We start from the raw sequence: 13,315 nt of genomic DNA, 5'->3' as shown, positions 1-13,315 counted from the left end.
TTCTTCTCTTCTTTCTTTACGCAACCTCTGTATTCTACCCGCTCGCCTCTGGCTCGCGGTAGGATTTCTTTCCCCCGAGATGGAGTTATACTGATTCTCGAATTGCTTCGGTCCCTGAACTTTCCTCGCTCGACACCCCCCATTCTTTGCTCGTTCGGTGGCCTCACGGGATGCGTCCACCGTTCACCCCTCGCCAAACCAGCGGCTACTCTCGAAAGCCGCCTTCGCCCCTCCTTACTTTCACTCATCGCACGAGTGATCCCACACGTCGGGTACGCACACTGTCAGTAATCTCCAGTCAGCGAGAACCTACTGCCAAAGCGCTCGACAGCCCGCGAAGTTAGCGACCTCTCGGTCGCGAAAGTATCGTCAAATTTTTTACCCGAGGTCCCGTGACCTTACCCCTCTTTATCGGCCTTAACCAGGCAACCCTTTTTTACCCGAGGCGGCCCGCTCCCCTCACCCCAGCCCAACCGGTCTCCGAGACCACCCTCAACACAATACGGTCGGCACTTTCGATTGCGACCCCCATACATACTGAGCTTCCGGCTCACCCCCTTTTGCATGTCCCCTCCAGAGGACACTACTTCAAACACGACTCGGGCACAGTCTTTAGCCGTTGCTCCAGGGACCGACGACCCCACCCACTCCTTACTTGACCTACCGGTCATCACCACTCCTCAATTCCTCGCTGCCTGACAACCAGAAGCCCGAGGACCCACACTCGACCCACCCCCCCTCGCTTTCACACCTGACGCTGTTGCGGTTGGCCTCTTCTGCCTTCGTGCGCGTGGTTTCCCAGTCCTGTTAAGGTTCGTCCACAGATATGACACCGGGAACGTTGGTAATGATATCGTTTCGATTGAACACTACGTTTAGGATTGTGCTCGCTAATGCAGTTGACGGAGAAGTTTGGGGTTCTTACTTTTACTACGGGGAGGTTTCTTTGTTGTCGCTTAGATTCTGCTTACCTGTACCACTTGTTATTTGCGCCCTCTTCGTGCGTCGTTTACTTTTATTTATGTACGTAGTTCTCGTAGCTGCGGTAGTTAGTTTTTGTACTTTGTTTTTGCTTTCGGGTTAGTCGGTGGAGGTTGTAGTCGGGTAGTTAGGTGTGCGATAAGCTTCGGCTTCTATGCAATATAAGATTCTCTCTCTCTCTCTCTGTATTTATTCTACGAATACTATTCTTTGTCCGCACCACGTCATAGGGTTCCAACTGGTTTTATCATACCAGGTAGAGCCACCCCATAGTCCATAGTCAAAGTATACCTTTACGTCTACGTCCACGTCTACGTCACTACCTAGGTTGTATTCCTTGGCACCACAGTCCATCGCCTATAGTCCCGTGATAGAAACTCGCATTTCTCTGATTTCAGCAGTACTCCATTTCTTTGTAGGGCCTCCAAGACTTTCTCGACATGTACTTGATGTTCCTCGACGGTGTCGCTATAGATGAGAATATCGTCAAGGTAGGCTGTACAGAACATATCGAGGTAGTCATGGACCCGATCTTTGATAAAGTGTTGGAAGGTGGCTGGGACGTTGGTGAGGCCAAAAGGCATTACCATGTATTCGAAATGCCCATAACGCGTATGAAAAGCTGTTTTCCATTCTTCACCCTCAGTCATTCAGATCTGGTTATACCCTTGACGAAGGTCGCGTTTGGTGTACCACTTGGCTTTGGAGAGGTAGTCGAGAGTTTCCCGGATAAGCGGCAATGGGTAGCGGTTTTTTACGGTAAGTTCATTAAGGCCACGATAATCTATGCAGAGACGGGGTGTTCTATCAGCTTTTTTAACAAATAGGATGGGGGCACCGGTGGGGGAAGAGCTGGCCTGGATAAAGGCCTTTTCAAGGTTATCCTGTATATATTGCTTGAGCACGATAAGTCCCTCGCGGGACATACAATAGAGCGGCCCAAACGGAGGTTCCTTTCCTTCCTTGAGCGGTATCTTATGGTCATAGGAACAGTGTGGTGGTATTTCGTTCGCAAACTTCTCGTCCATCATCTTATGGAACCTCTTGTACCGGGTTGGAACCCGGTTTCTCCAGTCTTCCTTGGGGGCCTTGCCCATAGCTTGATCGATTTCCTCTATAGTTATGCTGAAGATTTGGAGTTTGTCCCTTCGAGCAAAACGGCAGAGGGCAGCTGAACTGACGAGGTGGAAGCGGAGTGGTGGTGCAATTCCTTTAATGGGAACGGGCTTTGCGGAGAAGTTGCACTTGCGCTTGCAGTATTCGGAGTCGAACAGTATGCTATTGTCTTTGAACCGCAGTGTGGCGTCATGTAGTTGAAGCCAAGGGATCCCGAGTATGAGTGGGTAGGAGCCAAGTTTGGTGACGAATAAGGGAATAGTTTCGTAATGGGAGTCAATTGACAGTGGTAGGTAGCATAGGTGGGTGATCTGTCCGGAGGATATAGGCCGCTCGTCGATGACTTCAATAGTGCGGGGTGATTTAAGGGGGAGAAATGGAAGGCTATTGTGGCGCGCGAATGTTTCATCAATGAATGTGAACCCGGAGCACCCGGTATCAATCAATGCGTGGGTTTGAATGGATATTTTATTGTTTACAATTTTACAAGAAGCAACAAAATGATCCCCATCCGATTTATGCTCCACAGACGATACCGAGAAGCCAGAGATAGAGAACGCAGATAAAGGAGAAACATTAGAAGGTCCTGGGCAGGGGTCATTGATCAAGCCCAGTACTACTGAAAATCCAACTCAGAGGAGGTGGAACTGGCGATCGGCGGAACAGCGGGGTCGGCAGCATTATGAGCGGGTGCGAGGAGAGCGCTCCTCATGACCGGTTGGTTGCCACGCAGACGATTGGCAGAGGGACAGTTGGCGAAGACATGGCCGGGGTTGGTGCAGTACATGCAGAGATTGTTGTCCCTGCGCCATTGTTTTTCAGCGGCGGAGGTTTTGCATTGTCCATTGACAAAGGTATATCGTTGTTCGGCGGTAGGGCGTTGAGCGGAACGAGTTTGGAGGGTGGAGAGGTCCATTGAGGCGAGACCTCCAGCGGTATGGAATGGGTCTGCCGCAGCGGCGGGGGTAGTAAATTGTCCCATCGTGTTGCGAATGGCCCGTTGTTCAGCCTTACGGCCCAGAATCTGGTTGTCGATTGTCATTAACATAGTCGCGTATGCCTCTACAGTGTTAAGCCTATCCGTCCGGTATGTCATGGCGTCCTTCAGATCTTCTGACAGTCCTTCAGCTAGGGCATCGATCTTGACTCCTTCATTGAAGTCTAGATAGGCCATGATACGGAGGAACTGTGAGTAATAGGTGGCAAAGTCTCCTTTGCATTGCTTCAGGGCGACGAGTTGGCGACGTGCGGTACCCCGGGGATCTGGGTCTCCAAACGAGGCTTCCAGGTGGGTGACGAAGGCAGTGGCAGAGGAGAAGGGGGCAGCAGGGTTAGCGTTAACGAGTGGAACGGCCTGATCAAGGGCCCTTCCTTCCAAGCAGCTGACGGCATAGATAACTTTTGCTGCCTCGTTGCGGAATCGATCGTCGTTGACCTCAAGTTTCATTTGGAGTTGGGTGATGAATCCAGGTAGCTTGGTATGGGTACCATCAAATTTTTCAGGGTCTGGGAACTTCTCGGACCTAAAGGTGGAGACGGTAGTAGGTGGGGGAGCAGCGACAACGGGGACAGGGGCGGTAGGGGCGGGGGCGGCGCGAGCGACATTAAGGTCAAGGTTGAGCTGGGTTACCTGCTCTTCAAGGTTGTCGATGGTTTCATGGGCGGCAGCGAGTTGTGTACGAGTAGTATCCCTCTCGTGGCGGATACGTTGAATAAGAACGGCGATGTGGTTAAATAAGTCAGAAGCATCGACATCATACTGCCGCTTGAATTCTTCTATATCGTTGGATGGGACCTATGTAGGTGGATCGGGGGTGGACATGTCGTACGGTACGGATAACGACGCAACGAAATCTCAAGGGGGCGAGTAGCGAGTATTCCGTAGGGTACGAATGGGGTAGTAGAGGTCGGTATAGTCGCCTGCGATAGGAGTCCTGAGGGGCTCTAGCATTGGTAGGGTTCAACGGGAGAAGGGAAGCAGCGGCATGATGGTATTCTTGGGCAAAGAATAAGAGATATTATTATATAGTAATAGACAGCGTAGGTACAGAAGACGTTGCGTATCAAAAGAAAGAAGAGAAAGAAAACAGAAACAAGAGCGAAACCTTCTAATATACCCAAGGAAATCCCAACGATGACAAATCCAAGGTAACTCATACACTTATAACCGACGGAACCCAATAGAACTCAATAGAACCTTTCTGACTAATCCAACTCCTCGTAACCCAGTGTATTAACTAATCGATCCATGAAAAAGATGGGCCTGATCCAAAACCCGAATCGTTAGAAATTGAAGGAAACCTAGAGGAAGACACAAGTAGACTGCAAGCCAGGTTGACGGGACTCAATCCCAGACGTCACCTTATACAATCTGATAAATGATATACTAATCAGAACAACCAGAATCATTCTCAGAAAGATCAGTCACATCCGGGAAAGGTAAACAACTGTAGAACCTCGGACCAGAAGCTCCAAGAAGATCATATTGCATACAGAAAAAGATAGAGAAAAAAATATAGCAGGATATAGAAGGAAGACGTGAGACAATTCGACAAAAGATAACCGAATTGGCAAAAAACCTTTGACAAGTAAGTATCAGAAATACCAGCGGATGAAGACATGGATATAATAATGAGAAAATTAGTAATGGAAGCAGCAAGTTCAGAACATAAAAAGTCTAAAGTTAAGCTACAAAGGGAGTTCGACAACTTGGTTACCTCCAATCATCGAATACACGTAGTAACCGAATCTTTTACTTTCAATCAAGCGATGCAAAGCAATGATCATAACATATGGAAAAAAGCGATACAGACTGAGAAAAGCGCCCTATATAAGCCCCACACCTGAGACATTATCAAATGACTAACCAACCGAGCAACAATCAAAGAAAAATGGGTATTCAAGGTAAAACACAATACGGATGGAACAATTGAAAGGTACAAAGCAAGATACATTTTGAAAGAGTTCATCCAAGTACAGTACCAAGACTACGATGAGACCTTCAACCCAGTTGCCGGATACGATTCCCTAGGGCTTCTACTAGCACTAGCTCCAAACAACGTTTGGATACCACAGCAAATAGAAGTCAAGCCAGCCTTCCTCTACAGTATACTCAAGCAGGAAATTTGCGTGTAACTGCCTGAAGGCTACAGGCAGGACAATAAGGTTTGTAAACTTCGGAAATGCATATACGGACTAAAACAATCACCCAATGAATGGTACGCTTCCTTAGCAGACTCTCTTCAACGGAAAGTATGGATTCTAGTCAAATTCGACCCACGTGTATTCATACATAAGAAATACCAGATTTAACTCTCGGTATATGTAGACGAGATCATAATATTCGGACCTGATTCCCTCTTCAGAAAGGAGATCAGACAACTACTCAAGGCAGACTTCGAATGTATGGGTCTTGTTAAGTCGAAATTTATACTGGAAATAGAAATAATGGTAACTGAAAATGGTATCATGCTATCACAACACGCATACATCAACAAGATCCTGGATAAATTTGGAATGAATAACTGCAAACCAGTTGGTACACCGCTCAAACCGAACCTCAACCTCCAAAAGGGCGAAACGGAAAACCGAATCAAGATATCAACTGAGTTTCAATCCATAATAGGATCTCGAGTATACGTGAGCATAGCAACTAAAGCTGATATCACTTATGCTGTCACCGCACTATATCAGTATTCCTCATGCCCAAATGAGAACCACCTACGAGCAGCCAAGCGAACTCTCCGATACCTCAATGTAACCAAAGGCTGGAACCTGTTTTACCCCAAACGGAATACTGCAATACTCGATGGATTCTCAGACAGTTCCCACGCTTCGAACCTAAATGACAGAAAATTGTACTCCGGATCCATGTTCAGATGAGGAAAATCAGCCATCAGCTGGAGAAGACAGAAGCAGAAACCAGTCGCAGTCTCAACAACAGAATCTGAATATATGGCTCTGTCCCTCACGGTTCGACAACTGGTATGAATTCGTAATGCATTGTACCAACTCCAACAGCAATACCGGTACTTCATACACCCCGAAAATACAGGTTCTATCGAACTATGTTGGAACCCACGCATCTATGACCGGTGCAAGCATATCGACGTTCCCTACCACTACACACGTGAACAACTTGAGGCTGGAACCTATGAGCTCCTCTATTTTCCAACTGAAGATAATATCGCGGACATAGTGACCAATTGTCTATCGAAACAAGCTCACCAGAAACTGTCGGAATTGATACGATATGGCAAGTGAGGGGAAGTGTAGCAATGTGGTATTGCGATATTGGTTATGTATGGTAATGACTCATGTATAAGGAATGACTCATAATAGGAATAAGGGTTTCAGATTAGGCTTAGTGCCAGCGATTATGCAATATGGATATTAAGTGGTATTAGGTTTATCTGTATATAAGGAGCGACAAACTCCCACAGTTGTCACTGGAACCTCAGCGGCGCTATAGTATAATCTCTTGTCTACGAAACATATTCCTTCACAAGGTCACGTGTTCAAACCATATTCGAGTCACTTTCTCCCACACTCCAAACTTCAAGAGGCCCAACATGAAGCGACTCCCCTTGTATTTGCCCGGTCTGTCCGAAAGTGCAATTGGGCTTCGTCGAATAATTCCACACCGGAGTGCCAGAATCAATTGTGGAGGGAGTAAGATCGTAAAAATGATGAAGAATGGAACTGGTGTGTACCGAAGGTTTGAGACAAAGGACTCTTGTCCTTTCCTCAAGACTAGATGATCCGTGCACTCCTTACCGTCCGGCAATTCGTCAGAGAGGGCGCTGCTCATGTATACAAAACCTGCGATGAAACCCACAATCATCAGGAAGAACCATGCGAATACCATGATTCGAGCACCGTCCGTTGCCCTCCGAAACGACGATGACCACACAAATAGCATGGAGGCGGCAAGAAGACTGCACATAATCATGGTCAACGCCGGCTCAGTGTCTGAGTCGTAATAGTACGGGCGCTGTGTGGCTTCCATTGCAACCATGTGGACACTAGTGACCGAACTGAAGAGCATGGCGGTCCCAAAACTCGCGCCAACTAGCCAGTCAATTTTATGAATGGCGATACCGGTAGCGTATAGCGTGTATAATATGTATCGCGCGCTGACACCATAAGTCCCGGAAACCCTATATGTGCAGAACGTGAATCCCTCCACCAGGGTAGCAGCCGATGACGGCATGAAGTAAACGATAAAATAGAAGAACAGTGTGGACTTCATGACTTGAGTCGTAGGAGTTGTGATTGAGTGTATCTTCGTTATGGACGATCCGGTATATATTGCGATTTGGGAAATTAAAGGTATAAAACGGTCGGCTAGTAGGCTGAACTGAGAGTAGTTATTTTGGCTGGAAATAGCCTACATAGATAACCGGTTGACCTGCTACTCACCAAGTGCTGCCGGCCATTCCTTCATTCAACCTGCAGCCAGGAAACCATGGCAATTAAGACTGAGACTCTAGTGTCGTCATGATCATGCTGGCTCTTATGTAGGGAAGTAGTTATCACGTCATAAGAATGGGGTTAATTGTTTTCGGTCGCCAGCAATCCACATGTTCCTAGAAGCTTTGGCGTAGCAAGCGCGCTATGCCGAATCTGGCCTATCATCTAGTAGTCCCCGTAACACAAGAAGGACTTGACGAGAATTGGCAGTGAGGGCCACTAAGCGAGTGAACAAGTTGTAGTTAGAGATTGGCTTAGGTTAACCAAGAGGTAGAAGGCTCTCCTCCTCGCTTAGAATCATCATCAATACAAGTTTCCAAGTCATAATTACAGACACGCAAAGTACCCCTGAACACACAGCTCATACGAAAACATTCCAGGGCTAGGAAATCTGACAGGATTCGGCCTAACCATTGGTGTTAGCTAGCCCATCAAGTGGATAAATGCATTCCGATACCAAAGAAAATACCGATATCGACAAAGAATCAGTCCTGCACCGATGTGTGAAGCAAGCCTACTACTACATGTGCTAGGGTTGACTCTATGAATTGAGTGTTGGCCACCAACCACGGGAACTTATGCATAAAAGGCTGGCGGTCAGTATAGCCGGACTCGTGTGTGACAAGAGATCGGCAACCCGCTGATTCACATGTAGGTATGTATGTAGGTACAGCGACCGGAAGGATCTATGGAAAAACAGGGGGGTGAAATTGTATAGCGAAATATCTGTGCACCGTATAACTGTTTTTTCCATAGATAATTCCTATCGCTGTACAGTTTACCACGGTCGGTGATAGGAACTGGCCTTTTCTCACCGGCAAATCCAGAACCCCCAAGACCATTCCGCACGCATCAGTTCCTTAGCTCGCGGCCACACAGCATCACAATTACTCTGCGAGTGAACTGTTAGGCATTGTGATTGAACACATTTCCAGGCCGCGTATCCTTGAGTGTTCCAGACCACACCCGACCACGCTTTAAGGTGCTAGCTACTACACAGGGGCAACATGTAGCAAGCAGTACAAGTCCCCCAAGCGCGCCCGCAAACGCGCACCCGAAAAAGCAGTAGAAACACCGCACAAAGTCGCCGTTGAAGCCATTATTTGAGCCCGAACCTCCTCCTGGCAACGCATTTTCCTTTTCATGTTATTTTGGTACGTCAGATATTGCCATAGCTTGCCCTTGTGGTATAGGATTAAGAGATTAAACCAGGGTTAGGGTTGTATGAATTCTTCAATTTACAATGTCTCGAGACCTCTCGCCAGGTACTGCCTGAAATGACTTCGAGACCAAGCGCCTTCCAAATTCCCGCCCACGGCCCAACGTCTCTTTCTCTGTGCTTGGCGTCATGGACTATCACTCGGCTGTTGTGTGCCGTGTTTGGTTTTCTTTTTTGTCTTCGCTTTGTTTGTTGAACTCGCTGATCGTATACCACGGCTGCCTTTCCGCCGTGCTAGGCTATGTGTGCGGGCGCAGTCGGGGGTATTGAACAGCTTGTGGTGGGATGGCTGTGGCGGTGGGTGGATGCTCTATCAGGTTAGTGTAAGAGCGCTGATATATATATATTATTTTGGGTCTCCTTGGTGTAAAGGTTGGTACATAAAAGCGGTATGAATCGCCTTCTATGTTGTCGCGACTGGCTGGGTACACAAGTGTCTACATGCGCTTCCGGTAGAGGAACTGCTGGGGAAGGACAGGTGTGGGAACATGCCGTCTGTGTCTATCAGTTTACAGAGTGCTCAGAGGATTGATTTTACGAGTAAGTCTACGTATAGCAAGATATAAAGAGACGCTACTTTTCTTTTGTCGTACTCTGGCTAGGATACGTTGATTATATTCCATACCAATCATAAACTAACAAGGCGATGGCCGAAACAGAAACGGAATGCTCAATTTGCGCAGCAAAACACACATATTATTCCATACCTCTCCACCAAAACCAATGCGATACTCCGTCCCTAAACACCCCAACTCCAAAAACGGTCCCAACTCCCCAAGACTCCTACGCCCCCGAAAACGTCACCGTCTTCAAGCTCGCACATCTTGCCACCAACACCCTGACCACCTCTCCATTCCTCTCCACATCGAACGTGAGCCCGTCACTCCAAACATCCATATACGACAGATCATACACCACCTCCACCTCTCGCCGCGCCTCCCCCGGCACGTCTATCTCCTGCTTCACCACCTCCGGCCGAACTCGCCAATCTATCCCTCTCAATCCCCTCCCCCCCTTCGTATCCGCCACCGTCCTATCCATTGCCGCCTGCTCCCTCTGCACCCTCTCCAGCCTACCAATGTCGAGCCCCTGCATCTCCCGGATGCGCCCAGCAAGCGCCGCAAACAGCTTCACCCTCCGCAGGCACGGCATCTTCGGGAGCTCCATAACATCGCCCCTCGTGTAGCGGCGCCAGAAGGCGAGCCCCAGCTCCTGCAGGGTACCCGCGTGCTCCTTGAGGAACGGCGACAGCAGTTCGTGGGCGACGGGGATGCCCCACAGGGAGAGCGATGTGAGCCTCCAGTTGCGGGATTAGGGCCTAAGCAGGTGAGAGCCATAGCGGCAAGACAGGCTCCTCAACGGCCAGGCGGGTAGCGCGGCAGGGAGGTCGTCGAAATGGTTGGTGGACAGGGCCTTGAGGGTGTGGAGGTGCAGGAAGACGGTGGAGGGCTGCGGTGTAGATGTCGTTGTCATTGCATTGGCCCCTGTTGTCGTGTACGAGGTGGAGCGTGTGCACAGTGCATGGGGTGCCGTCACACTTCCGAAACCGCTCGTGTTTGGCAGATAACGTGCCGGAGGCGTTGAGCTGCCGGACAAAGGCGCCGAGGATGGGGGCAGGGAGGAGGGGGAGGAGGCGTGCGCGGATGTCCCCGAACGAGAGTGAGAGAGAGGAGAATGAGTAGGAAAAGGTGGCGGAGGAGAGGGCTCGGCAGGTGAGGAGGAGCGACTGGAGAGCTTTCTTGTTCTGGGGCGTGGGGGGTATGTTGGTTATAACCGCGGTACCTTCAGTATGGGGGAATATTGCCTGCGCATGTATGGATCGAATGAGCTTTAGCGAAAACTCAGAATATAGCGTCGGGAGTGAAACGTACGAAGTGAATACATTTCTGGAGCAGCTCGAGAGGAAGCTCCAGCAGCATATTGAAGCACAACGGAGAGAGAGGTGCTCTGGAGATTGAGATTGCACGGAGGGAGCGGGGTTGAGTGTTTGTTGGTCGCCTTACAAGTTCCCGCGTTTAGTCAGCCTTGTGCTTCTGCTCTGCAGCTAAATGTCTCCGACGGCTGAGTCAGCGAGTGATCATCTCCTGATGGCCGCATACGGTGGGTGAACCACTCCCGGTAATAAACTGTACTTACAGAAAGGCCCAAATACTGACGGGCGACAAAGTATATATTTCTATAAGCGAAGACAATTGACTTGATCGATTGACAAAAGAGGTCCTATCGATAGTCATCCACTGTGTTCATGTTCGCATTGTCTGCTGTTCTCGAGGGCCGGACAGAGGTCTCAGTAATCGGGACTGGTCTAAATTTTGCCCAGGACTAGACTGGACCAACTATCATCGCGCTCGGACTGGACCGGCTGGACTATTTAAGCTCCGGACCAGTTTGACCACCAAGTTATACAGTCCATAATATTTCTGTCAACTATCGCATCACTCACCAGAAACCAGTTCTTTGATATGGAACCCCTGTACTGTAAGAGCGTCTTGGCATCATGATCGGATATTGTGTTAGGTCGTAAAGTGGAAGTACTTGGCAATGAGGTTAGGATTAGTAATATGGATTTCCTTTGGATTCTATGGGTTTCCATCAAATGAGAGTATGAGTCAGATTCAGACCTGGATTATTGCGTATATAAATAGGTTCTGTCTTTCGTTGATGTTCTGTTTCTTTCTTTTCTCTTTACGCAACCTTCTTGGTTCATTCTGGATTGTTAGCTTACAATACTATTTTTATCCTATATTATATAGAGTCAGATCACCTAAATCCTAGGATCTAGATAACCCACTTGAGTATTTCCACAGTCCATTGTTATTGTTCCCTGCTTACATTCTCTACCTTCATTGTATTCTATAGCAATCATTGTCTATGTATTCGTCTATGTCTATAGTATTACGTAACATGTATTGTAATATTCTCATATTAGTTTTATCGTAGAGATTGAAATATTTTGGACTCTGTGAGGGATGTGAGGGGCGGTGTTGGGTAAAATTGATTCGGAGTTAATGAGGAGTAAAGCCATAAAATACCAAAAGAAGGAATATCAAAGTAGGTAAACAGACCAGTCTGATTCAAAATATAGACTGGATTGAACTGGACTATTAACAGAATAGCTTGAATTGAACTGGACTGACTATTTATAGATCAGTACAACTTTTTAACACGGTTTACTTTTGAAACTACTGTAGTTGAAAACGAACGCGACAAAGGAAGCTGGACAAGAAGTCTAGTGTCCAGCCCATTAAACAGGTATGTTCCAGGTGTGACACTGTGGTCTGACTCAACGTTCTCAACAACTGTCCAATCGACCTATATGTAGGTTGGACAGCCTGTTTCGAATCCACTGACGATACAATGACCACTAATCAGCCTAATTCAGTACAATTTGGCATTTGATAAAGGCCACACACTGGCCAGACTCTGACTCTTATTAGAGCACTCACTTATTGATCGATGATGAGCTAGTTACCTCCTGTCGCAGTAGCCTCTCATGTAATGGCTCAAATCTTCCGACAGCATAACCAAAGCCATCATTGGAAATACAAAGTAACTACTAAATACCAGACTTGTGAGGTCGTCAGAATTAATTCCCAACAGAGTTCGATGGCGAGTTGATCAGGAGAGGTAGCGAGTTGCTGCATGAGTGAGTTGAGCAAAATGCAGGTATATATGGTTTTTAACCATTATTTGGGGAAATGTCAATGCGAGGTAATAATTCTGTAGCTTCAAATGATTTAATATTACAGATTAGTTTCCGCTTTCTTGATGATTGAGGATACTACTAATTCAAAGCAGAACTGTCTCCTATTTATACAACTTAGAAACTATACTAAGGCCCACTTTCTAATACTAATAAGAAAATGATAATAAACTAAAACAATCAATCAGAAGATAAGTCTCAAGAGAAAAGTGACACGCATAGTACCATTCTCTATTCAATTCCGACACATAACCTTGAAGCTTGCAAATGGCTGTAACCAAGTAGTATTATACAATTATCCTACACCTACTTCCTGAAGTAGAACAGCCTGCAGCTATAAACCCTGCTTGACTTCTCTTCCAAATGAAACATCCAATATTGAGTTTGCAGTCAGAATAGGCTCATACCAGTGTTGTCAAACCAAATACTCCGCTACTTCCCTATACTTTTCTATACTTATTCCTGCTATTATATGATCCTCTCTACAGCATAACTCGTCACTCGTTTTCGTAACTGTTCTTTGACTTAGAAAAGTATTCCGTGATTCCTATAACAGTCATATATTATTATTATTATAATGTAATGAAGTTGCGCGAAATGTTAACGTTGTGAGTTCCTAAATGGAGTAACATGCAACGTCTGATATTATTTGATGTATAGAACACTACGCTGATAATAACCGGGAGGTCTACAATGGAGAGCTGTTAGGCTCTAACAGAGCTTGGTTTAGATACGGGTCGATTTGGGATACGTTCAAGTTCAAACAGACTGGGACTGAACAGTCCAACGAAATAGAGTGGAATCAAAAAATAGTCAATTTGGGC

General features: G+C 47.1%; 3 protein-coding genes across 3 annotated transcripts; all 3 read right to left on the bottom strand.

The window, feature by feature from the left end:
* Positions 1-1,304: 1,304 nt before the first annotated feature.
* H6S33_007021 (uncharacterized protein) lies at positions 1,305-1,565 on the bottom strand (the record flags this gene model as incomplete). Its single annotated transcript, XM_044838653.1, has 1 exon — positions 1,305-1,565. The coding sequence occupies one exon, from the start codon at positions 1,563-1,565 to the stop codon at positions 1,305-1,307; it is 261 nt and encodes an 86-aa protein (XP_044689185.1).
* A 66-nt stretch (positions 1,566-1,631) lies between these two features.
* H6S33_007020 (uncharacterized protein) lies at positions 1,632-7,144 on the bottom strand (the record flags this gene model as incomplete). The annotated part of the gene is made up of 3 exons (XM_044838652.1): positions 1,632-2,683; positions 2,746-3,873; positions 6,874-7,144. 3 exons carry the CDS (start codon positions 7,142-7,144, stop codon positions 1,632-1,634), a joined length of 2,451 nt encoding a protein of 816 aa, XP_044689184.1.
* A 2,427-nt stretch (positions 7,145-9,571) lies between these two features.
* Positions 9,572-10,707, bottom strand: H6S33_007019 (uncharacterized protein; the record flags this gene model as incomplete). The annotated part of the gene is made up of 4 exons (XM_044838651.1): positions 9,572-10,085; positions 10,149-10,272; positions 10,325-10,592; positions 10,660-10,707. 4 exons carry the CDS (start codon positions 10,705-10,707, stop codon positions 9,572-9,574), a joined length of 954 nt encoding a protein of 317 aa, XP_044689183.1.
* Positions 10,708-13,315: the final 2,608 nt, after the last annotated feature.

This window comes from Morchella sextelata (assembly GCF_020137385.1).
Source record: "Morchella sextelata strain SCLS chromosome Unknown scls_22, whole genome shotgun sequence".
NCBI classification, from domain to species: Eukaryota; Fungi; Ascomycota; class Pezizomycetes; order Pezizales; family Morchellaceae; genus Morchella; species Morchella sextelata.
This window is presented reverse-complemented; position numbering and strand designations above follow the sequence as displayed.